Source organism: Dermacentor andersoni, chromosome 8 (genome assembly GCF_023375885.2).
Source record: "Dermacentor andersoni chromosome 8, qqDerAnde1_hic_scaffold, whole genome shotgun sequence".
Classification (NCBI taxonomy): Eukaryota; Metazoa; Arthropoda; class Arachnida; order Ixodida; family Ixodidae; genus Dermacentor; species Dermacentor andersoni.
In genome coordinates this window covers 117,934,076-117,958,584 of record NC_092821.1, presented here as the reverse complement: position 1 = coordinate 117,958,584, position 24,509 = coordinate 117,934,076, and the positions used below count along the sequence as shown (strand labels likewise).

The 24,509-nt window shown below is 46.8% G+C and overlaps 1 protein-coding gene and 3 non-coding genes across 11 annotated transcripts in view; all 4 read left to right on the top strand.

Moving 5' to 3' along the window:
* The window catches only part of LOC126529160 (uncharacterized), an 89,650-nt gene that overhangs the window by 13,448 nt on the left and 51,693 nt on the right, over positions 1-24,509 (top strand). For 2 of the 8 annotated variants that reach the window (XM_072289863.1, XM_072289860.1), the window contains exon 1: positions 9,284-9,632. The exons of 2 other annotated variants lie outside the window; for them this stretch is intronic. In XM_072289863.1, coding sequence (XP_072145964.1) covers positions 9,577-9,632 — 56 coding nt within the window. In that variant the 5' untranslated portion in view covers positions 9,284-9,576. Of the gene's footprint in view, positions 1-87; positions 393-9,275; positions 9,633-24,509 lie in introns of those variants that run through there. 4 more of the 8 variants (XM_055069650.2, XM_072289864.1, XM_072289862.1 and 1 more) reach the window with 4 other exon arrangements.
* LOC126529488 (U1 spliceosomal RNA) lies at positions 98-261 on the top strand. The gene has a single exon (XR_007599231.1). It is a non-coding gene; the product is annotated as a U1 spliceosomal RNA (small nuclear RNA).
* Positions 9,346-9,509, top strand: LOC126529513 (U1 spliceosomal RNA). The gene has a single exon (XR_007599251.1). It is a non-coding gene; the product is annotated as a U1 spliceosomal RNA (small nuclear RNA).
* LOC140213054 (U1 spliceosomal RNA) lies at positions 17,583-17,746 on the top strand. The gene has a single exon (XR_011889989.1). It is a non-coding gene; the product is annotated as a U1 spliceosomal RNA (small nuclear RNA).

Here is a 24,509-nt window from a genome sequence, read left to right as displayed (position 1 = left end):
AGTGAACGGCACAATTTTCGTCCTGCAACTCATCCCCCACCGGAACGAGTTTGCCGTCCCAACGGAGTCTGGAGGCCGTGCGAGACCGGCCCTCGGCATACTTACCTGGTGCCGGGATTACCGTGATCAGCGAGGCGGTGTCTCCAGGGAGAGGCGCGGGCATTGCACTGCGCTCGTGCTGACCCCTGCCACTACCCCAAACTGGGGCAGATGGGGCATGCAATTTTTGGTAGTGGGGGACTGCGTTCGCGCTATCCCCCTCCATTGTTAAATCCAAAGTCAGACTATCAGTTATCATGAGCGTGCGACTCTCTTCGAAAGCACAACTATCGCTGCCTCATTACGCTGATTATGCGGACTTCAAGGTTGTGCATGGCTTTCTTTGAGAACTGGTGGGTGTAAGGCGACTTTTGAGAGGCCAAACGAGTCCGAAGCGTTGTGTCTTGGCGAGATATTGCAGATAGGGGGTGATGCGTGTCTCTGAAGTGTAGGGGTACATACTCAGTATCTGGAGGATTTCGACCTCTGGTGCCTGTTTGCCATCCAGTTCTATGACAATGCGGGAGAGGAGTCTCTCAGTTGCGGACTGCAGTTTTACTGTGCTCAAATTTTCAACAATTTTGTAAAAAAACATTGTCGTCCTAAATAAAAAAAACCTGCTCTATACAAGCACTAGATTTAAGATTTTTCTTTTATGGTGCATGCAGTGCACAAAGTCGAACTGCGAGCAGTGAATTCCAAGGAAATAATTTTTCCGTTGCGATGCATTTAAGTAGGAGCTTCCAAGTTTCACCCTTTACACCCCTACATGGCACAAAAAACTAACCAACAAACTGACACTCTAGTTAATTCTGGTTAGGACGTTCCACCCTTGCATGCCATTGGAGGGCAATTGGAAAACTGTCTTGATTATTCTTTTCACATACACGGCCAGTACAATTTAAGGGTTTCTTCCTTCTCAGCCACTGCTCATAACCACCTAATCCTGTTGAAAACTTGGGCAGAATGCTGCCTCGACCAGTGATAAAGTGCGAAGAGGACAGACAACACGAGCACTACTTTCGCCTATTATCGGTCCTTCTCTGAGACACTTGGGGATGATTGCAAACCCGAGTTGGAATGAGTTGACTTGTTAGTTCTCCGACATATGGTTCAACTTAGTCTCAAGAGTCTGGCTAGCGCAACTTCTTGGGGCTCACTCTGAGGCTCATGGATGAGACTGAGTCAGAAAATAAGTTGACTCGTTAGTTCACTGACGTATAACCACGAAAGTTTAACATGTGTTTCATTAATTGTTAACGAAGCATTGTTTTGCATATTTTGGTCACTGTTTGCCAATATTTCAAGGGTATGAGGAAGAGGAGGAGGAAAACATTTATTGAAAACAAAAAAAAAGAGGCAAGCAGATGTATTTCTGCTTGTGTGGGGAGGCGCCCTTAGTCCAGGGCTCCTGCGGCTGTTGCTGTCTCCCAGGCCCGCCACACCAGTTGCTGCTGGTCACGAGGGCCTGAGCTAGTCAGCACGGCCTCCCACTGCTCGGGCGTGGGCTTGGGTATTTTCGGGGCTGCCTTTATGTGGGGGTACAGCCATGTGATGCGATATAGGGAGGTGTAGTCGTTACAAAGGGGACATTTGTACGAGTATAGTGTAGGGTGTACCGTGTGTGGTCTGCTTAAATGGGGGTATGTGTTGGTTTGTAATTGTCGCCATGCTACAGCATCTTCGCGTGAGAGGGTCTTGTGTGGAGGTTGGTATTATCGTCTGTTTAATCTGTGGTGTTTTAGCATGGTGTTGTAAAGGTACGGGCCCCATAGATGTGGCCGTATTCCTCTCTTGTGGCACCTGGGAGGCACAAGCTTGGGCTACAGCGTGCGCATGCTGATTTCCATGGAGGGACTCGGGTCATGGAGTCCATACTATTTCAACGTCCGGGAATTAGGAGGCTTGTTTAAGGAATCAGTGGGCGATAGAAGATATTCTGCCTCTCGCATAGCTATGGCAAGCTGCCTGGGAGTCAGTAATAATGGTGACATGCTCATTGGTTAGACTAGAGGTGATGGCCAAGGCGATGGCTGTCTCCTCCACTTCGAGGGCGTTGGCATTGCAGACCGTCATCTAGACTACCTCTTGAACGGTATAGGTGACAACATGCTGGCTATCATGGCTGCTTTTTTGGGGGTGCTGCGTGGCATCTGTGTATAGTGTGGTAGGGAGACTGCCGTATCTTCTCCAGACAGTCTTTGCGTGAGTTTGGGACGACCGGCATGATGTTCTGGGTGCATGGTTCTGGGGATAGTGGCTACCTTAATGTGCTCCCGTATGCTGGGGGCCAGATAGATTGCTTGTTCATGGCCTTTGCCCTGTCTGGGGTAGCCTAGGTGCACTAGGACTATTCTTCCTGTTGGTGTGAGGGCTGGGTGTTCTTGTTGGTTTGTGAGGTGCACGTCTATTATTTCTCATTGTGTTATGTACTCCCATGGCTTTGAGCTTGAGTGTGGCTGTTTCTCGTGATAGGCTAAGCACTTGCTTGTATGCTTTCTGCAGAAGTATGTCTATTTGACCTTTGTCTTTATTAGTGAGGGGCAGATACAGGACAGCTTAGGTGATGCAGCTGATTATCAGGGCCTGGACAAGCTGTGTTATGTTGTCTTATTCAAGTCTGTGTTGTATAGTGGTGATGCGGCTGACCATTTGCATGATTTGGAAGGTGGTCTGCTGGAGACGGATGGTTTATTCGCCTCCGCCATCCTGTTATATGTGAAGGCCGAGAACGTGGACGTGGTTTACTGTGGGTGTACCTTTGGCGTTGAGGGTGAGTGTGATGTGGGGTATTTCATTGAGTTTTCTTCAAGATTTCTGTCGAACGACTAATAGCTCCAACTTCTCAGGGGAGCATTGGAGATACTTGTTTATGTATACTGCTGGACAACGTCCGTCACTTGTAAGAAGGTGTGTTGTTTCTCACCTTTGGAACCTGTGGTGGTCGAGATACTGATATCATTGGCGTATATTGCATGCCTGATTCCTGATATCGCATTGGTTGTGAGGTAATTTCATCATAATGTTGAAAAGGGTGTGTGATAGACCAGACCCTTGTTGGGTTCCTTTACTGCGGGAAGGTAATGTCAGGATTTTGAGTGAGCCAATGTCTATTGTGGCCATGCGGTTGCTTAGAAAAGTTCGTATGTAATTGTTAAGTATTACGACCACAGTTGGTGAGACTTACTTTTGTAAGGATGGTATGGTGAGCCACATTGCCGAATGCATCTTTGAGGTCGAGTGCTAGGATCGCTCCGGTGTTGTGTGGCGAGATGTGCTCAAGGACTTGTTCCTTCAGGTGAAGGATGTTGTGAGTAGAAAGGTGAGGCTGGAATCTGCTAATTGTTTCAGGAAAGAAGTCGCTGGATTCTAACTAAGGTTGAAGTCTGTTCAGAATGACGTGTTTCAGGAGCTTCCCTAGGCATGAAGTCAGTGATATTGGTCTCAGATTTTCTATGCTGGAAGGTTTCCCTGGCTTAGAAATGAGTATGATGTCCGCATGCTTCCAATCTGCTGGTAGCGCACCTTGTTGAAAGATGTCAGTAAAAGATTGCATGGTGCTGTCATCCAGATTGCGCAGGAGCTTGTTATTTATTTTGTCCTTGCCTGGGGTGGTGTTTCATGTGAATGTATGAATTGCTTGTCGCACCTCAGAGATGGTGATTGGCTTGTAGAGGTCGTGGTTTTGCCCCCACTGTACGTGGGAGGTTGTCCCTGTATGGGTTAGAAATCGCCTATGTACCGCATCTGCAACTCCTCCAGGATGTCGCCATCAGAGCCCAGATGGTTGTGGAGGAGATGTTACATCGTTTGCTGGCCAACTGCGTTGCATGGGGTCAAGAAGATGTCGTAGAAGTGACCATGTTTTGGCCGTGCTAAGAGTGCCCTGCAACTTGTTGCATAGTTGTCGCCAGTTGTGACGGGTAAGCTCCCCAGCATAAAATTACGCGGTTACCATGAGTTTTGCTATATGTAGTTTCAATTTACAACTATGTTTTTGGCGATTTCCTCTTTTAACAAGGCATCGACGTGCCTCCCACAGGTGAAGAAAGTGCGGGTCTACTGCCAGTATGTCTGTGGTTAGTGTGATCTGTTTTGAATATCTGTCTACGTCTTGCTGGAGATCTCGTACCCACTGTTGGAGATTTGTAATACCTGTTAAGGAGTCATCCGTTCGCTCTTTGTGAAAAGCTGTACAATATGTGAGTGCTATCTTTTTTATCAGGCGGCATGCATGCGTAACATTCAATGTGGTGGCAAGTATGTGGTGGTCACTGCCCAGGGTTTCTTCCCTGTTGTGCCAGGTGGCGTGTTGTATCTCTTAAGTGGGGGTAAGGTCAGGGCACATATCTCTGGAGATGCTGTTTCCTAGATGTGTGGGGTATGTGGAGTGTGCGAGGATGGCGAGATGGTGTTGCTGTACCAGTGCTGGAGTGCAGTGCCTTCTGATGTGGCTGTCGTGTAGCCCCATGCCTGGTGAGCTGCGTTGAAGTCACCTGCTATCAGCAGGCTATTGTTTTTGGCTATAGCAATCGCTTTGGTGATGAAGTAGTCGAACTTGACCTGCTTCTGCTTGAGTGAACTGTAGATGTTCAGTATAAGAAGGCTCCTTCGGCCTTGCTGAAGCAGTAGGATCTCAATTAAGTTGTGATCGACGTCACTGCCATCTATTGTGTGTTGTGAGCATTTTAGCTCAAAGTGTGGTCATGCAGCTCTCAGGCCTGGTGGTAGCTGTGTTGTAGCTGGTTGGGGTTGGGTGTGTGTGTTTCCTGCAGTGCGATTACACTTGGTATCGTTTTGGCGTTGCTTCCATACTTTCTCAATTATCTGTGCTTGCGTTTGCAGCTGTGACAATTCCATTGCTGACCAGGAGTGGGTTTTTGTTCTTGTGGTTGGTTTTGCTATTCATCCTGACTTACGTGTGGATTGGCAGGGTGTCCCTGCTCTACTTCGTGTTGTGCTGGTGTTTTCACTTTCTTATGTCACTGATCTTTTGCAAGCCGTGTTTCTTTGATTACATTTGCCAGTTGTTGGATGCTTTGCTGCATTTCTAGCATCTGCTGTTGCAGTGCATCGACTTTCTCCTCGACTTGTGCAATTTCTATCGGTTTTGCTGATTCTGCGAGAATAATGGATTCAGAACTTTCCGAAGATGATGGCAATGAGGGTGTGCTTATCGGTGAGGACTGCTGACTGGTGGTACAACCGTTGTATAGTTCTGCGATGTGCGTGCGAAGTTTGTTGTTTTCCTCTGGAAGGCATTTGTTTCCCTTTCTTGATGGTCTTTAGTTCAGCTAGAATTTGCTGTTGGATATCAGTACAATGTATGGGCAAATAATTATGTGGGGTGGGTGCTGGGTGTGGGTGTGGTGAGAGGGTGTTGTTTTGGGGGCTATGTGAGAGGGGAAGAACTGTGCTGACCAGCTCACTGTTTGTGATGCTGGCGCAGTAGGTCCGCTGAGGTTCCGGGTCACTCCCTGTTGTTTCTGCGAGCAAAGGCGGGACCTGGAGCAGGAATGCTTCCGTTGCTGGTCTGTGCGTGACCGAGACTTCAAGGGTAGGCATCTAGTGCAAATTAAAAATCGTGGTTGAAAGGTTGCGAACGTGCATTGTTTGGTCAGATTCCTGTTTACCTTGAAGGATGCATCCAATTGCATTAACATATGCTTGAACACATTTGCTTACTTGGACCATTAGAAACAAATGATATAGTCAAAGGACACCATAGGAACAAATCTTCATTAGGTGTGGTGACAGTACATCATGATGCATATAAGTGACCACCAACATAATGACATGATGAAGAACCAGAGGGGCCTGTAGGAAAATATTGCGCCGAGTGTTATTAGGTGATAAAGTCGCTGCACTTACATATGGCCTGTACAATGCTAAACCTTAATTTATCAGTGGAAGCAAACATGCAGCGGCCTTGTGGAGAGCAAAAATTTACCTGCAGCTTGCACAAGGTGTGAAGTGCACCAGCTAGAAACCAACCCACATACTATGTATTGGTATGAAGTGCTCACAACCAGCGACAATTACTTTTTACTGAATGCACACTTCAAGGGCGCTGTTGAACGTTTGAAACATTAAGCAAAAAGGAAAACCAGAGGCCTTGTGTCAATTCATAAGTCCTTTGGGGAAGAGAGAAACGTCCACCTGCGCTTCGTTGGAGAGAAGCTGCTCGAACATGGCAAGCATGTTTGATTGGCAGTTGCTCCACTCGAGGAAGGCAAAAGGGTTGTGGTGGTTTATGGGATGGGAATAACAGGCAAAAAATAAGAAAGTGGGAGAGAAAATCTAAAGCAGCGTCCCACATTGCTTTAGCTAGTTAAGGTTGATGTGGCAGAATCAGGAGGTCCCCAAACGACTCGGGTCTTAAGTTAGTTTGGAGGGTGTCCACGAGAACCTGTCGTTCCTTTTGAAACTGGGGAAGAACCAAATGATGTGTTCAGTAGTATTCGGTAATTGGCAGTGCAAACAGTTTCCCTGATCACGAAAGAAAATGTGTCATTTGGCTTGGCAGGGGAAAGGTTAGTAAGAGCCATGAGTTGCCTCATGCGGGCTGGCCGAGAGCGTGAATAAGACTTGGGAAGGGGAGTGCGATTAACGAGACAAGCAGAATGCTCATTGCATTGCCTCTTAATAGCTGTCAGGTCCTCATTTAGGTTATATTCAGAGTCAGAAGGGGTCCAGCTGGCTTAACGCATGGAGGTGAGTTGATCAGATGCCACCAGGTGGGCCTCCTCGTCTTGCAGTTTTCCAGCATGCCCGGGCACCCATGCGATGGTGACATTGACGTTGTAGTAGCGAAACAGAGTGGCCTTGAGTTTCTGAATTTCCTGGGTGCCCAAGCTGTGTGACGGCGGATATTGGCACTCCAGGAAAGCCACTCCACTGTTGGTGTGAATGCATATGTGTTTGTAACATGGGAAAATGGATATGCCATTGGTGACATGAGTAAGCGACAGAATGATCCTTTCCAGTTCTGCCCCTTTAATGGTGACGTATGGTGGTAATATGCATATCTTACAAGCATCAAGTGAAGGTATTTGCCATGCTGCTGTTGTATCTGTGTCAGTTTTGCTTGGAAGTGTCTGTGTGTATGTTTAGAGTGTCTGGACGCTCTGTTTGCTTATGTTGTATTGCGGCTGTATTTTTGTTGAGTGGGTACGGACTTGGTTTAGGATCAGTTGGTGATAGAGTAGCCCATAGTGGTAGGACTGAAGTTATGTCAGGTATCCATGTTACTGATTGATGTTACTGATTATCCATACTGATGGCTTGACCGATATGTTGTCCATATGAGGTTGTTGAAAGTTGAATATGTGAATTGAGAAGTGCACCTGCTCTATGTGCATATGTTGTCCTATTACTGTTGCTGTAGAGGTGCTGAATTTTTGTCTACATTGGCAGACCAGTAATGAGATGTAGACTCTCTGTTCAGGATTTCAATTACGCACTGCTGCTTTTGCATAAGATAAGATATGGATATGTGTACGTCACGCGTGGGATGATAATGCATGGCAGAGTTGCCTAAAGTTTAGCTTACTTGAGACGAGATTGGCGAGACATAAAGTGCTTGATAATATGAAGTATTTGTTTCCAGTTTTGATTATGTTAGTGACCCACGTACTAGCTTTTGACGCCTTGTTCAATATTTAAGGCTAGTGCCCTTATAGTGGGTTTAAGTAGTATAGGCTGGTGTAAAGTTTGAGTGGCAATAATTGGTGTATTGATTCTGCTCTTTATCTGGGGCCATTCAGTACTAAAAGTTACTCTGACTTCTGGGGTGAAGCATTCATGCCAAGTCTCGGATGGCATTAATACCTTGTTGAAGGGTGTGCTCTTCTTTTCCTGTTAAGCCTGTGTTGGACCACAATGTTATGTCATCTGCGTATATACTAAAATGTATGCCCGAGATGTCTCCGAGATATGCAGGGAAACGGACCATCACCAAATTAAAAGGAGTGAGTGACAGGATGGTGCATTTCAGAAGGCCGGTGTTATTTGTTCGTGATCGAGATAATGTATTTCCTACTGCGATTTTGCTCATGGCGATTGAACTAGAAAGATTTTATGAAATTTAGGCATTGGCCTATTTTACCGAAATTTTCAGTGCTTTCAATTACCGATTGGTGTGGGACCGTGTCATAAGCCTTCCTAATGTCTATTCCAACGACTGTTCTTGTTTGTGCTGTGCTAATAGGAAGAATAATATGCCCACAATGTAACAGTAGGGTATCTTGTGCATTTGTTTGTAATCGAAAGCCTACTTGGAAGGGGTGAAGAAAGTTGTTTGCCTCTATGTAATGCTGCAAGCTATTCAGAACCATCTGCTCTGCTAATTTGCAAATCGTAGCCATGAGTGATATAGGCTGCAAGTTAGCAAGGACTGTGGGGGTTTGCCTGGATTAGGAATGGGTATAACAATGGAGTGTTTCCAATCTAAAGACAGAGTACCGCTCTCACAAGCATCGTTAATTGCATGCAGTCGCGGTTGAGAAATTCAATACCGACCGGGTTCGATCGCGATCCGAAGTACTCCTGTACGTGACATGAACTGTCCGGACGTCCATACACACTCGCCGAGGTTGCGCAGTTTTATGACATCATTATTTTATTTTCGAAGCATGTAGAATTAAATCGGCAAACGCACCTTGGAACTTGCCGTTCGTGACACCTCGAGGAAACTGATAAAGAGTTGTACGCTACTTAGCCGATCGTGATTTCCGACGAGTAGCTGTGCAGTTTGCGGCGGCGGCGCCGTTGCCGTAGTTGCAACAAGACGTTAATGTAGAAGAGTGAGGTGTTCGCCCAATTTCGTTAGGCTGTAGTGAACTAGAATACTAGCTCACTATACGTTGGGCTGTCGCCAGAAGAATATCCACACAGCCGTGCGCATGGAAGCTGTGGCCGTGCGTCTGTCCTTGCCTATGACGGAGTGCGCTATTCGTACATCCACAAGTGTCATATGCGTCCAACCTAGAGAGATTGGAGGAGGGTCCTGGAGCGTAGTAAGCGGCTCCGCCACTAGTCGACTACGCGAAGCTAGAAGGGCTTGCCGTTGTCGCAAAAACGTTCTGTTTTAAGCAAGTGAATAAACTTGCTGACAATTATCTAGGCATTTGGACAGACTGCAATAAAAAAGACCGTGGGAGAGATCAAAAGTATCCCTACTTTTACCAATGTAGTGACCAAATTGCTTAAATGAACGGCGTAATTTTTGTCTGGCAACTCCTCCGAAACCGAGGCGAGTTTGCCGTCTCAACGGAGTCTGGAGGCCGTGCGAGACCCTCCCTCGGCATACTTACCTGGTGCCGGGATTACCGTGATCAGCGAGGCGGTGTCTCCAGGGAGAGGCGCGGGCATTGCACTGCGCCCGTGCTGACCCCTGCCACTACCCCAAACTGGGGCAGATGGGGCATGCAATTTTTGGTAGTGGGGGACTGCGTTCGCGCTATCCCCCTACACATTTGAATCTAAAGGAAGGCATGATTGCATACCCGTGACGTCAGTGTGCAAAACCAATACGTGATGTCGAACGCTTCACGTCGCAGGAGAGTGCACCGTGCGAGTGCAGAGCGGCTCGGGTGTGTTGTTTTCGAGTGTGGTGGCCGCTGTTCAGTTCTGCGTACTGGTTACGGCCGCTTTGGGTAAAATAAATTGAATAACGAAGTGTGAAATGTTGTATTTTAAATTAATCAACAAATATCGCCGCAAAACAATGCGTGTAAGACGCCACCAAAAAGGCTACTATAAGGTACCACCTATCTTATCTACTGCGCTCCACCACCAACCGAATGCCAAAAGACGCCAAAAGACGTGTGTGTACCCATCGACACCATGACGCTAAGAGGAAGCTTTAGCTCGGTTTCAACACTGACGCGGTCTATTCAAATACATGTAAAACGTAAAACCGTTTTTCTGAGATGACCCCTGCACCAGTGTTAATGAAATTTGTTGCATTTGAGAAAGTTAAATTCTAGTGACTGTTGCAAGCGGAATTTCGATTTAGGGCCTGAATTGTGTTAAAAAGATTTTCAAATATTCGACCATTTGAAAAGAATAGAAGCATGAAGTTTACAAATTTATCTCTGCATGAAGAACAGATATCGCGGTACTGTAAACGGCATCCATTATATCATTGAAAGCGGCCAAGTTCGATGCGTCATTTTACATCTTACGTGAATTTGTTACGTTGCTTACAAGGGTTCTGCAAAAGCTGTATTTCCACACTATTAAATTTTTTTAGATTCATGTGCGACCTATCAATTTTGTCCGCTTTCGATATACTATTATATGCAATTCACAGAATTGCATTATCGTTTTTCGTTGTTGAGTTACAGAGTTGTAAACTTGATAGTTTAGCTTTTTGAAAATTCTAGATTTTTGCCAATTTTTAATAAAAAATTGGCGACATAAATCAAGAATACGAAACCAACAGTCACTAGATTTTAAGGTTTTCATTTAAATGCAACAAACTTCGTCAAATTCGGTGCAGTGGTTGCCGAGAAAAACGAATTCTCTTTTTACATGTATTTAGATATGAGCACCCAAGTTAAAGCTTCCTCTTAAAATGACGTAGGCCGGAACTACTAGATGGCACTGTTCATTTTCCAGTTTTGCTAAAACCGCCAATCAGCACGCGCTGTTGGCGGAGGTGTGGCCGAAGCGATAGTTTCACGGGAGGCGAACGTTTCAGAATACGGGCCGCGCCGGTTCTTTATTCTATGGCCCAGCTGTATAATATAGTTGTAGGGGTTGTGTGCGTGCATTCCTCCCGGCCGAGTTCGTCGCAGATCGGCCTATCATAACCAATTTGCGCACAGCCGCTGAGCAGAGCGCTACCGGGAACACTGACGTGCTTGTGCGCAGCGCACATAGCGAAACGTGTGGTCAGCGTTCCATGGTCCGCTAGGAACCCAATTTAGTGGAGCGTCGGAGTGCATCTAGTTGCTTTCGTAATCATTTTACAGCCAAGGTGAGAGCACGTCAGTAACGTCTCTAGGAGACGCGCTTGTTAGATAAGCGAAATCAATGCATTCTATGCAGCCACCGGTGCGCGCGAAATGTGTGCGGAGCGGAGTGTAAGGAATGCCTTGATAAAACTGTGTAGTAGCTGGGAGACCCTGCTGTGCTCTGGAGACCCGGTCGTGTAGACCGTGGCTACTGATCAGGCAGCCAGCGTTATGGACCGAAGTAACATAAATGCTTGAGTGCAGTGGGGTCGTACGGGGCCCCGAGAGCCTGCATGCCCCAAACTACAATAAAGTTTTCATGATGATGATGCAAGTAAAAAGAGTGGGCAGCGCCGTTTCAGACGTTATTGGTCGGGAGGTGTATTTATGAAAAGGTGTTGCCCAATCCTGTTAAAGATTGGTAGAGTGTTGCCTGGACCGGTGATGGAGTGTGAAAAGGACAGACAACATTGGCACTACTTCCAACTATTATCGGTCCTTCTCTGTGTGTGATGGTAACTGTCCCATCAAACTTCGCGAAGAACTGGGCCAGAATCGCTTCATATCGTTGCCAAGTCAGAACACTACCATGATCATCCTGGGGCCCACTTTCGTCATCATCACCACCAGCCTATTTATGTCCATTGCAGGACCCAGGCCTTTCCCAGCGATCTCCAATTACCCCTCGCTGGTGCCAGCTGGCCCCATCTTATGCCTACATATTTCCAAATTTCATTGCACCACCTAATTCTCTGCCATCCTCTGCTCTTTTTCATGACACTCATTCTGTAGCTCTTATAGACCACTGGTTATTAAACCTATGCATTACAAGGCCTGCCCAGCTCCATTTCTTCCTCGTATCAACTAACATATTGGCTGCCCCCCTTTGCTCTTTAATCTACACTGCTGTCTTCCTGTCTCTTAACGTTATGACTAACATTTTTCATTCCATCGCTCATGAAGTCCTTAACTTCTTCTCCAGCTTCTGTGTTGACATCACCATGCTTCAAGGTCATTGTAGTGCTATGTTCAAAATGTGGTTTATTTAATGTGAGGGAAACATTGTTTTGGACATTTTAACCATTGCTTGCCAATTTTTCAAAGATAGGCATCTGGTGTATGTTGAATGTCATCGTTGAAAGGTGTTGCAAATGTGCATTGTTTGGTCAAATCCCTGTTTGCCTTGAAGGTTGCATTCAACTGCATTAACATATGCCTGAACGCATTTGATTACCTGGAGCAATAGAAACAAATGATATATAGAAAGGACACCATACGAACCAAATTTTAATATAGGTGAGGTGACAGTATATCATTATGCGTATGAGCGGTCGCAAACAATGACACGATGAAGAACCATTGGAGCCTGTAGGAAAATCTTGCTCCACGTGTTATGTAGGCGATAAGGTCGCTGCACTTAAAATATTGTCTGTACAATGCTAAAACGTAATTTATCAATGGGTGCAGACATGTGGCCGCCTTGTGGAGAGCAAACATTTACCTGCAGCATGCAGAAGGCGAGATGTGCACCTGCTAGAAACCAGCTCGCATACTATTTACTGGTGCGAAGGGTGTTAAACCAATGACTATCACTTTTTGCCGAATGCATGCTTCGAGCACACTGTCGAACTTTGTTGTTGTTTTAAATGTTTATTAAGTAAAACGAAAAACAGAGGCCTTATGTCAATGCATCAGGCCCCTGGGGAAAAGGGAAGGGAAAAGGGTTGTGGTGGCTAATGGGACGGGAATAACAGGCACAAAGTGAAAAGGTCAGAGAAAAAAAAATGTCAAAGAGCATCCCAGACTGCTTTTGCTAGTTTGGGTGGATGTGACAGTGAGGAGGTCCTTAAACGACAGATCTTAAGTTAGTTGGGAGGGTGCCTACGAAAATCAGTCGTTCCTTTTGAAACTGGGGACAGGACCAAATGATGATGTTCTGTAGTATTTCATAAATGGCAGTGGGAACACCTTCCCTGATCTGGTAGATCATGAAAGAAAAATGTCTCGTTTGGCAGGGGAAAGGTTAAGAGTCACGAGTCGCCTCATGTTGACTTGCTGGGAGCGTGAATAAGATTTGGGAAGGGGAGTGCGATTAACGAGACAAGCAGAATGCTCATTGCGTTGCCTCTTAATAGCTGTCAGGTCCTCATTTGGGTCATATTGAGAGTCTAAATGGGTCCAGCTGGCTTAAGGCATGGGGGTGAGTTGATCGGATGCCGCCAGGTGGGCCTCTTCATTTTGGGATTTTCCAGCATGCCCGGGTACCTATGAAATGGTGACATTGATGTTGTAGTAGCTAAGCAGAGTGGCTTTGAGTTCCTGAATTTCCTGGCTGCTCTAGCTGTGTGACAGGAGACATTGGCACTCCAGGGAAGCCACTCCACTGTGGGTGTGAATGTGTATGTGTTTGTAACATGGGAAAGTGTATACGCCATAAATGGCATGAGTAAGTGACAGAATGATCCTTTCGAGTTCTGCCCCTTTAATGATGACATCTGGTGGTAATATGCATATCTTGCAAGCATCAAGTGAAGCTATTTGCCATGCTGGTATGGTATCTGTGTCAGTTTTGTAAGCGACTGTGTATATGTTTACTGTGTCTGGACGCTCTGTTTGCTTACATTTTATTACGGTTGTATTTTTGTTGAGTGGGCATGGATTTGGTTTAGGGTCAGTTCCTAGTATGAAGAAGAATATGAATACGTAGTAACAGTAGGGCATCTTGTTCACTTGCCTGTCATCAAAAGCCTGCTTAGAAGGGGTGAAGAATGTTGTTTGTCTCTATGTAATGCTGCAAGCGATACAAAACCATCTGCTCTGCTAATTTGCTAACCGTGGCTGTGAGTGACATAGGGCGCAAGTTGGTAAGGAGTGTGGGAGGTCTGCCTGGTTTAGGAGTGGGTATACAACAATGGATTGTTTCCAATCTAAAGGCAGTGTGCCCCTCTCACAAGCATTTTAAAATGCCTGCAATAAAGCACTTTTGGCATTTTCAGAAAGATTCCTTAGGTCAGAATTTGTGACACTGTCCTCTCCCGGAGGAGTTCCCGATTTTGCGGCGTGAAGTGCGAGTCCTAATTCGTGTAACTCGAACTCTTGAGTCCATGTCGGTAGGAGGAGGTGTGTGGAAACATGGTTGCATACAAGATGGGATCGGGTGTTGCTGGTTGGGGAAATAAAATGTCGCCTGCTTAGCTAGCTAGGTCATCAGGTGCAATGTCAAGATGAAGGGCAATGTTTTCCCCTGTATTCTGGCTTTTGGATTTTCCAAACATTTAATTAAGGAGTGTCGAAATTCTGGATGGATGATGTGAACCATTAAGGTAATTGCATAACTCTTTCCATTGCTTAGTATGTAATTTATTTGCATACATTATGGGCTGTTGGATGGCAGGGCTAAGTTTTCTTCTAAGGTGACGTGTGATGCCCTCTCTTTGTATTCGTTTGAGTAGAAAAAGATGGGAATTCCAGATATTAAGTAAATGCTGATCTGGATCAGAATTTTTGCGAGGAACGCAAGTTTTAGTGGAAGTCTTTCAGAGTGCTTTGAATTGTTGTAACAAGGTGTGAGAAGTCGTGTGGTTCTAAATCACTGCTGGTGAGTTCAGCATGGTATTTATCTCAATTTACAGCATACACGGTGTATCTGCATGGGATGTGCCATTTGGAATGGAGAATAATAGCGATTGGGAGTTGGTCACTTCCAATTGTATCTGATAGCGTAGTCCAGCTATGCTTGAGTTTTAGACTGCACCTAAGTCGTATCCGGTGACATATTCTTTGTACGACTATACTGAGCTAGTCGAATAGGTGAGTCTAGGTCAATAAAAGGAGTAAATTTAGCAGCTGTCATGCGAGTAAGGAATTGATGTCCATGTTTGCTAATGCGTTGGTAACCCCATTCGTGATGATGTACGTTAAAATCTTCTCCAATAATGAAAAAAAATCTGATTGGCAAAGGTTTCGAAAGTGTGTAATCAAGAGAAATCATATTGTAAGGTATGTGAATGTCCCAAACGAAGATAGGCCAATGTGATAATGTATGTGTGGTTATGTCTCGTACAGCGCACTGCAGTGATCTCTTGTTCTGTGTTACAATACTCGGAAAGTCCAGTTGTGAAAGTGGTATGTCTGCTTAAATACAGTGCAGCTTTACGTGGGGTGGGGTTGTGATAAACGACGTAGTCAAACAGAATGGTACTGGAGCCATTGGTTTCTTGAAGAAAGGCGATAGGATGGGTTCGCTGCAGGTGTAGCAAAAGCTTCATTTTTTGTGGTTGCTGACCACAACAGTTCCACTGAATAATCTGTAGTTGCATCCTGGGAGGACAGAAAGCTCTTCATGGTTAGGTATGGTTGGGTGATCATGGAGTAAACTGAGATTTTCTTTGAAGAGTAGCATTAATGACGTTAGGCAGAACTGTCATTGTTGGTATGGTATATCATGTACCACTCTGCGAAGATGTGTTGCAAAAGCTGGGGAAGTACTTGTTGCTTTATTACTTGTGTGAGTGACCTGCTAACTGTATTTGCTTAGCGAGTTGTTCTTGCAGGACAGGAACAATCTGTTATTTGATGGTATCAGTTTATGCGGTTTCCAAGGATGTGAAAAATTATTCTCTGGTGGTCTTTAGGTTTGGCAGTATTTGAGATTATTGGGATACGGGTTTAGTCTCCCTCAGCTTGGTGCAGCAATGCTTTAGATGTAGTGGCTTTCTGATTGAGAAGTGGCGGAAAATTTTTTGAAGTAATAAGGACTTCTGAGGTGGCCATTGAAGGTTTTGGTGATTCGTGTCCAATTTGAGCATGTTTTTTAAGTCTTCCCACTAGTGAAATTTGATCTCGTTTAGTGGCTGGGCATGCGGGGTCTGTCACCATGTTTGTGCCTTTATGATTTCCGCATGAAGGCATAGTTGCACATTTGTGATCGTCATTCTTTTGTAAACCACATCTGTCACACTTTGGTGTGGCAAAGTTTGGACAAATGTTCTTTTTATGGCTGAAACAATGGCATGTAGCATAGATTACGTGCTGTGGCCTGTATGGATAGACCCACATTATTATGTTTAGAAGGTGAATTATGCATGAAGGTGGGGCTCCTTTGAACATGACAAGTGCAGGATTTGTCTAGCCCATTCGTCGAGTGCAGACAACTTCGGATTCTGAGCAACAGATATTATCTGCAAGCTTAGCTGGTGGGATGCCTTGAATCCAGTGTACTCCTGTTATGTTGCCGGCTTGTAAGCCTTCGTACACATAAGTTGGTACAGTGCAATGGTATGGTCTTTGTTCGGTTGCTTAAGGTAGAAGTTCAGTGGCCAATCGGTGTGGCTTGATATATGAACTGCGACTAAATTCGAGTGCTCCAGGGCGCACACCTGGAATGTCTGAGCAGTCAGGAATGCTTTCACCTGGCGTTAAATGACTCAGTGTGCATGGAGGAGGCCAATACCTAGAAGGTTGACTGGTTCTTTGGGACGGGAGATGATTGTTATAGGCATGCATTCAACCTTGTGCAACAGGAATTGAGGTGTTCTGGGCACTGCAAGAAGCGTTGTCTCCTCCCTCGAAGTTGCCAACGATAGAGAGGTGTGGCGATGAAGTGGACTGGCAGGCTTAGTAACTTCGACTTCGTAACTGGTGGCAGGGTCTGTGTCAACTGTTAAGGGATCGTCAACGTCCAGTCTGAGTGCGCTTAAGGGGCTTAGTGCCTGTGATATGTCATGCCAAAGGTAGCCGGTGTCGAGGAAAAGCCCGACGGCGGAGGAGCCGTGCGCGTCGTTAGGCCTCCGGAGGTTTGCTTCGTCGGTGACTGGGGAGGCTGCGTGAGACGAGGCAGCCGGGTTTCCAAGCGGCGGCGGGCCGAAGTTCGCCGTCGCATATAATATCGGTCGCGTGTGCGTATGTACTTCAGGACGGCGGCTATGCTCCCGAGCATGCAGGTTGTAATTCTCGAAGTATGCAGAATGGAGTCCCGCGAACGTAGCTTAGAACGGAACGTGAAGTCGCATGCTGTTTCAGCTGCGAGTGATTTCCGACCAGAAGCCGTGCAATCTGCAGCGCGGCTGCAGGTAGTCACTCTAACCAGTACGGAGGGCGATTCTGAGCTTCAAATCGTCAACTATCATTAGGGTGTCTGCAGACGTACCGGCCGTCATGCAACCGCCCACGCCTACCGCTCGCATCCGTGAGAGTGCCCTCACATGCCCTCACGGTATCCCCCATAGAGTAAAGAACTATCCATGAGTGTGTCATATGCGTCCAACCTAGAGAGATGTAAGGAGGGTACGGGAGCGTGGTAAGTGCTTCCGCCACCAGTCGATGACACGAAACTTGCGGGCTTGCTGTCGTCGCAAACATCAGTTTTTAGCAACTGGATAAGGCGTACTAACCTTTTTTTTTCATCTTTAGCGAATTGAAATAAAAGGAACGAATGAGAGAGATAGAGAATTACACTTTTGCCATCTTAGTGACCAAACTGCATAAATGGACGGCGTAATTTTTATCCGGCAGCTCATCCCCCACCGGAACGATGTTGCCGCCTCTGCGGAGTGTGGAGGCCGTGCGAGACCATCCTTCGGCATACTTACCTGGTGCCGGGATTACCGTGATCAGCGAGGCGGTGTCCCCAGGGAGAGGCGCGGGCATTGCACTGCGCTCGTGCTGACCCCTGCCACTACCCCAAACTGGGGCAGATGGGGCATGCAATTTTTGGTAGTGGGGGACTGCGTTCGCGCTATCCCCCTACAATTCTAAATCCAACGAAAGACTTGTGTATACTTCTGCTGGTGGAGTCTGCGTTTATTAGCGCTTGTTATGTCGATGGTCCCAACTGGGTCGATGCTTGCCGCGTGCTTAGCCATGGACAGTCAGGAACGAGGAAGAAAGGGATTAACGAGGGGCCTGATTTTTATTGGTCGTATCATAAGAAGCTAACAAACAGGAAAGGGGCCTGCAGAGCCGTTTCAATCGTTTTTATGTGTCATCGTCACTGGCGTGTTCAATATGCTTTCTTATGGTTGGTTCCTTTTTCTCTTAGCGAAAATTCTTTCTAATTCTGCGGTTTGCCGATTCGAACATAGTCTCCCGTGGCATCTAAATCCAGGGCTCCTAAAGGACAGGCAAGCAACCACAGAGGTATCATCCATTCGCTTTCGATCGCTGCACAACAGTGAGAATCTAGATGGCATAGAATGAGATGAAGGCCAGTGTGCGCGAGTGCTTCAGGTCTTGGGGCAAGCGTCGAGCGCGCGAGGAACGCGTGGAGATTAAAATCGTCTCCGACGCGATCCTCCTGCTCTCGAAGCCACTGTCCTGCAAGGCTTGGTGTTGCTCCGGCGCTGGCCTCACTCCGAAAGGAACTTCGGATTCTCCTGCAGTGACGCTGGGATGGCTTGAGAGCCACAACTCGAGCGGAGCGGTGGGAAATGGAAGCGTGGTGCAGCAGAAATGTCCTACGTAGATATCTTTCAAGGAAGAGCACAACTTTCTCTTCCCTAGTAGATCCAAGTGATGGAAGCATAGTCGATTCACCAGATGGAGTTCTTGCACCGGCGAGGCAAACTTTACCCAAACTTGTATGCCGAACCAGCTGCCACTCCAGCTGTGTTTCCATTCGTTTCACCAGCTGAGCCGCTGGAAGTCTGTGACTCAGCCATAGTCGAGGACGAGCTATATTTTCGGCTTTGAAGTCTATGAAGCATAATCGCAGTCCAGGATCCGATGGTTGAATTTTATGTGAAGTTTTGGACACTGTTAGGGAAGCCCTTCACATCATTGGTGAACAGGCTACCCAGTGAAGCGTGTCACAGAAAGGGGCTAATCACTCTCCTTTGTAAGGGTGAGTCGAGAAGCACCGATCTAAGAGCATGACGTCCAATCACACTTCTGAACAGCGATTACAAGCTCATAGCAAAGTGTCTTCTGTGTATGCGACTCAGTCCAGTACTCAACACTTATGGGTCCATACCAGCCATGCTGTGTCCAGGGACGTTCCACTCAGCTTCTCGGTTTAGCAGTCAGGGACCTTCTCCTGTGGGCAAATGCCAGGAAACTTCCAGATATTCTGTGCTCCTTCGATCAGGAGAAGGTTTTCGATATCATTAGCCAGATGTACCTGTTCCGGGTCCTGGAAGAGGCTGGCTGTAGTGTGGGTTTTCGGCAGATGGTCCAAGCATTGTATTCTCGACCGACTTTTGCTGTTCTCAGAACAGGATAGCGTCTCGGAGTAATTCATTGTGGGGCGTGGTGTACGGCAGGGGATCCCCCTGCCGTACACCACGCCTCTCTCTCCTGCCCTCTACGTGCTCGCTTTTGAACCGCTTCTGCAGAGGTTGTCCTGTGACAGTAGAATTGGCATGTTGGCAATATCATCAGCGAATTGGCATTCGCTGATGATATGCGAATCGGCATTCGCTGATGATATTGCCTTGCTTAGTAACTCAGGGGACCAACTACAATGCATGCTCACTGACCTGGAGAGGCAAAGCCGAAGGGTGGGTCTAAAAATTAATCTGCAGAAAGCTAAAGTAATGTTTAACAGCCTCGGAAGGGAACAGAAGTTTACAATAGGTAGTGAGGCACTGGAAGTGGTAAGGGAATACATCTACTTAGGACAGGTAGTGACTGCGGATCCGGATCATGAGACTGAAATAATCAGAAGAATAAGAATGGGCTGGGGTGCGTTTGGCAGGCATTCTCAGATCATGAACAGCAGGTTGCCATTATCCCTCAAGAGAAAAGTTTATAACAGCTGTGTCTTACGAGTACTCACGTATGGGGCAGAAACCTGGAGGCTTACGAAAAGAGTTCTACTTAAATTGAGGACGACGCAACGAGCTATGGAAAGAAGAATGATAGGTGTAACGTTAAGGGATAAGAAAAGAGCAGATTGGGTGAGGGAACAAACGCGCGTTAATGATATCTTAGTTGAAATCAAGAAAAAGAAATGGGCATGGGCAGGACACGTAATGAGGAGGGAAGATAACCGATGGTCATTAAGAGTTACGGAATGGATTCCAAGGGAAGGAAAGCGTAGCAGAGGGCGGCAGAAAGTTAGGTGGGCGGATGAGATTAAGAAGTTTGTAGGGACAACATGGCCACAATTAGTACATGACCGGGGTTGTTGGAGAAGTATGGGAGAGGCCTTTGCCCTGCAGTGCGCGTAACCAGGCTGATGATGATGATGATGATGATAATGATGATACTCCCACCAGTTTCCCCTCCGGTTGCAATCTTTGCCTATGCGGATGACTTGTATATTGTCGTCTCGGACGAGGCACTAAAGCTTGCACCGTCCTGGATGTCATGGACAGTTACGGCGGGGCGAGTGGTGCAAAGTTGAATAGATCGAAAAGTGCAGCCATGTACTTGAACTCCACGCCGTCCAGTTCGCAGCCCGTTCATGGTCTTCCCGCAAAAACGCGATTGCGCATTCTAGGTTTCCAATTCGATACAGATGGTCTGTCTCCTGAAAGCTGGCAACAAGCTAAGGAAAAGCTTGAAACCAGGATTCAGCGCGTTGACATGCCCATTGACAGCTCGAGCGACAATTATTCGCTCACTTCTGTTTTCCTTCCTTACGTACGTGGCGTGTGTGTCTCCTGTTCCAACCCGAACCAAGCTTACCTTGGAGACGGTCCTCTTTCGTTTCGTTTGGAAAGGGGCAACTGGTTGTGTAGCTCGGCAGGTGCTTAAGTTGCCCAAGGATAAGGGAGGACTCGGAATTCCCGACATGGGCATCGTGGCTACTGCGCTACACGTCTGGTGTACCGAGGTCGCTCTTAACTCGGATATGCTACTGACTCGAAGTGTTGCTTCCTTTTTTTCTTAGTACCCGACTCCGTTTGTTTTCGCAGACCACATTTTCCCATTGTGTGCCTCGCTCAGGTTCCCCATACACCATTTATGCGGCGGCTGCCAACTCTCTCGTATGCCTCCGCAAAGTTCTCCCCGGAATCGATGTAGTTTCAACTCCAATACAAGAACTAGTTGGTATCCTCATCTCAGGTCTCCCCCCGCATTGCCAAATGTACAATCTCTCCATTCACAGGCCAAGCTGGAAGCTCAGTACGGCCAGTTTTCTCGACGCCAGGCGCGCTATGTTCATGTACCGCCTGGCGCGAGGGTGGTCGGTGAGTTACAGGCCCTTCACAGTCATCCCGGCTCGTGGAGTGTGCCCCTTTTTGTGGCGGTCGTGAGGATTCGGTTCATGTCTTTGCGCAGTGTTTGCTTCCCGCAGCTCTTCCCCAACGGATTGCTAGTGTTTTTAGTCTCCCAGGTCTTCCATATCAGACTGTTCGATTTTTGCACCCTTTGCCTAAGCAGGCGATCAACCTGTTCGTGCTTCTTCTTGTCGAGTGCTCATACCAAGTTTGGTTGGCACGCTGTGAAGCGGTTTTCGGGGGGCGGGCGCCGGGCCTTCACGAGGTGGTTGCGAAAGCATGGAAGGAGGTCTGGTTCTATGTCACCCGGGAGCGGCATCACTCGGGCGACAAGAAGTTGCTCGAAGTGTGGGCTCGTCCTGCAGTGATTTTTGATGAGTCAGGTGGAAAGCTCTCCTTTAAATTACGATGCATGCTCCTAAGGTCGCTCGACTTGGCCGTGTGTGCCAGTCGATCTACGGGGTTTTGTTTGGCTCAGTGGAACCCAGAGCAGGAACCGGTCGTGGCGCACCATCGTGTGGTCGCGCTGCTCCGCGGATGGCTTTGGCGGTCTCCATGGTTGTGTGCCTTGACCTCTTTTGCATTAAGGCAATTCGTGGGTCTGTCGGGCTGGTGTCCTGTAAGACCGACATGACTGTTTGTGTGTTGAGTGCAGTAGCTCAGTTGTGCTGCACCACAGCAGCCCCCAATTGTCCGGGAAGGACCGTTGGTCCGAACCAAAGTCTCCCCCCCCCTCCCCCCCGCCCAGTGAACCCGGGCAGAGGGGGAGCTCCGGGGTCAATGTACTGAATGACGTTGGGTTGATGAGTACATGTAAGCTCTGGGACGCGGCACCTCTGGGTGTCTAGTCCTCTTCCCGTCTGACAACGGCGCGCTCGTGCTGACACCTGCCACTACTCGAAACGGGCAGATGGGGCATGCAATTTTTGGTAGTGGGGGACTGCGTTCGCGCTGTCCCCCTCCATTAAGAAATACAAAGGCAGAGTACCCTGAGTGTTATCCTTTGCCATGCGAAACTCGGACAGGGAATTAAGCTTCGGGGGCAGGGGCCGTGTTAAGATGGTTGACTCTAACAGCGCTCGTTCGACATCTATAGCGTGGCGTAACTCCGGGCCCAACTGTGATGCTGCCTATTCAAATACATGTAAAACGCAGAAATGCTTTTCTGAGATGTACTGGGCCGATTTTAATGAAATTTGCTGCATTTGAGAAGTAAAGGAGGAGGAAAAGCTTTTATCCAGAACCATATTAAAATAGAACCTTAATTTATAGCGACGTTGGAAGCGGATTTTGATTTAGGGCCCGAACTTTTCTAAAAGAATTTACAGAAATTGGTGTGTCTGAAAAAAAAAAAAATGAAGCATGAAGTTTACGAATTCATAGCTGTGCAACAAGAACAGATATTGCAGTTCTGTAAACTGCATGCGTCAGAGCATGCAGTTTCTCGAAGTGGTGGGCTCGTCACGTACGCACGTATTTTTTAAGCCCTGGCGAAAGTTTAGCTGGGGCACCCTGTATAGACATGCAGGAGAGTCACCGATCTATTTATTCAGGTATCTCACTGGCTCCGACTGGAGTAATATGTGAGGGGGGCTACGAATTTACGAATAGTCAAGTCGCTCAGGCATAGCAAGGTCATAACTATTTGGAATATACTTGGTTTTTCCTTAATCGCTTATCGGGGACAGTTTACAAAAAAACTTGTCTCGGGAGACTTTATGGCCAAAGGCAGGAGAGTTCCCCGCGAGGCCATGACACCCTCGAGGGCGGCAGCGGTAACAGAAAAGCTGAACGAGTCATGTATATCAAAATTATGCAGAATGCAAAATAGAAATTTTTCACCCAAAAATAATCTGCGGCGTTTTCAACACGCGAATTTGAGAAATATGCGTTAACGCAGAACACAGTAGGGTGAACCGCACCAAGATTCACATAACGCATTAAATACATTCTGTGCTTGACGAAAAAAGAAAAATTCTCATCAGGTGGCTTGCTGAATGGAGGTGGGCATGCATTAACCTGCGCGAGGAATCAAAATCTACAGCCAGCTGATTAACGGTGTCATTAATTATCTTTTTTTGTGCAGTTTAGGGTGCATGTTGAAATGAGAAATTGTGTAATAACTTCTAAGTCGTATACATATACTTAGCAGTAATCTTCAGAATACCACCAGTTCCGAGATATGTTTTGTACATGTTCAATATGTTCAGCGAAGTACATCGTTACAAGTACGTCTTTACGAAGTACAGCGAAGTACGTATTGGGAAGAAACTAACCGGAACGCCAGCGGCAATCTTACGGTGTTTTCGGGGTCGGATATCCCAAAACTGTATCATACTCCGGACTTTTGATCAATAAAAGAAAATTAATTAGGGAAACTTGCTAAATTCTCAAACAGAACAGAAAATGTCAGCTTTTTCAAGTAATCTAGCACCAGGGGCGAATTCACGCCGCCGCGCTGGCTATCATTAAAAAACTATATTATTCGGATTAACAAAAAAAACTAGCCTGCATGCGCTCATATAGTAGTAGTAGTAGTAGTAGTAGTAGTAGTAGTAGTAGTAGTAGTAGTAGTAGTAGTAGTAGTAGTAGTAGTAGTTTTATGACATGCTGTTCGGACGCCCATTGTGGCAGGGGTGCTTGGTTGAACTTGGCGCGACAGCTATCGCTGTACTTGGAGACACTGTAAGCATTCATAATAAATTTATGACATTCATAAATCGCACCGCTGAGATCTCGGAGGCCACGGGCGTTGCCGAGACACGCAGCCGCTACGGACCTTTCAATACGTTTAGGTCGTAGAGAGATATATTTTTATGTTCAGGTGCCGATTCGTGCTCTCATCGGAGCAGCAGAAAACAGCACCTTTTCCATGCTGTAAACTGTTAACACTATATAGTAGCTTGCATGCAGAAGCTGCCAGGACCATGAATGTTGCCGTCGCAGACTATCGTTGCCTGTTATTGCGCCACTGCGAGCGTGAATATTTTACAGGGAAGCTGTTACGGGCTAGTTCCCCCAGGATCGGGTCCGTGTGTAGACACAGAACTCACCATACGTGCGCCGATTCCGAAGATAGTGCGATGCCGGGCCGACCCGCGGCGGAGGTGCTGTTCGCCATTAAGGGGCCCACATACACAGCTTAGCTGGTCATCCTTCTTCAGAGAGTGGAAGGGAACTGAGTTTTTTGTTCTTTATATGGGGCTCAGCTTTTTTCTCTTTGTCTTCAATGTTGCAGGTATTCAAGTGGTACTGTAGTTCGCTAAGATGATTTTTCTTTTTGTACTGTCGGTGATCCTTGATCACGCGAAATTCTCTACCGGGGAGGAGGGGGTTCATCATTTTA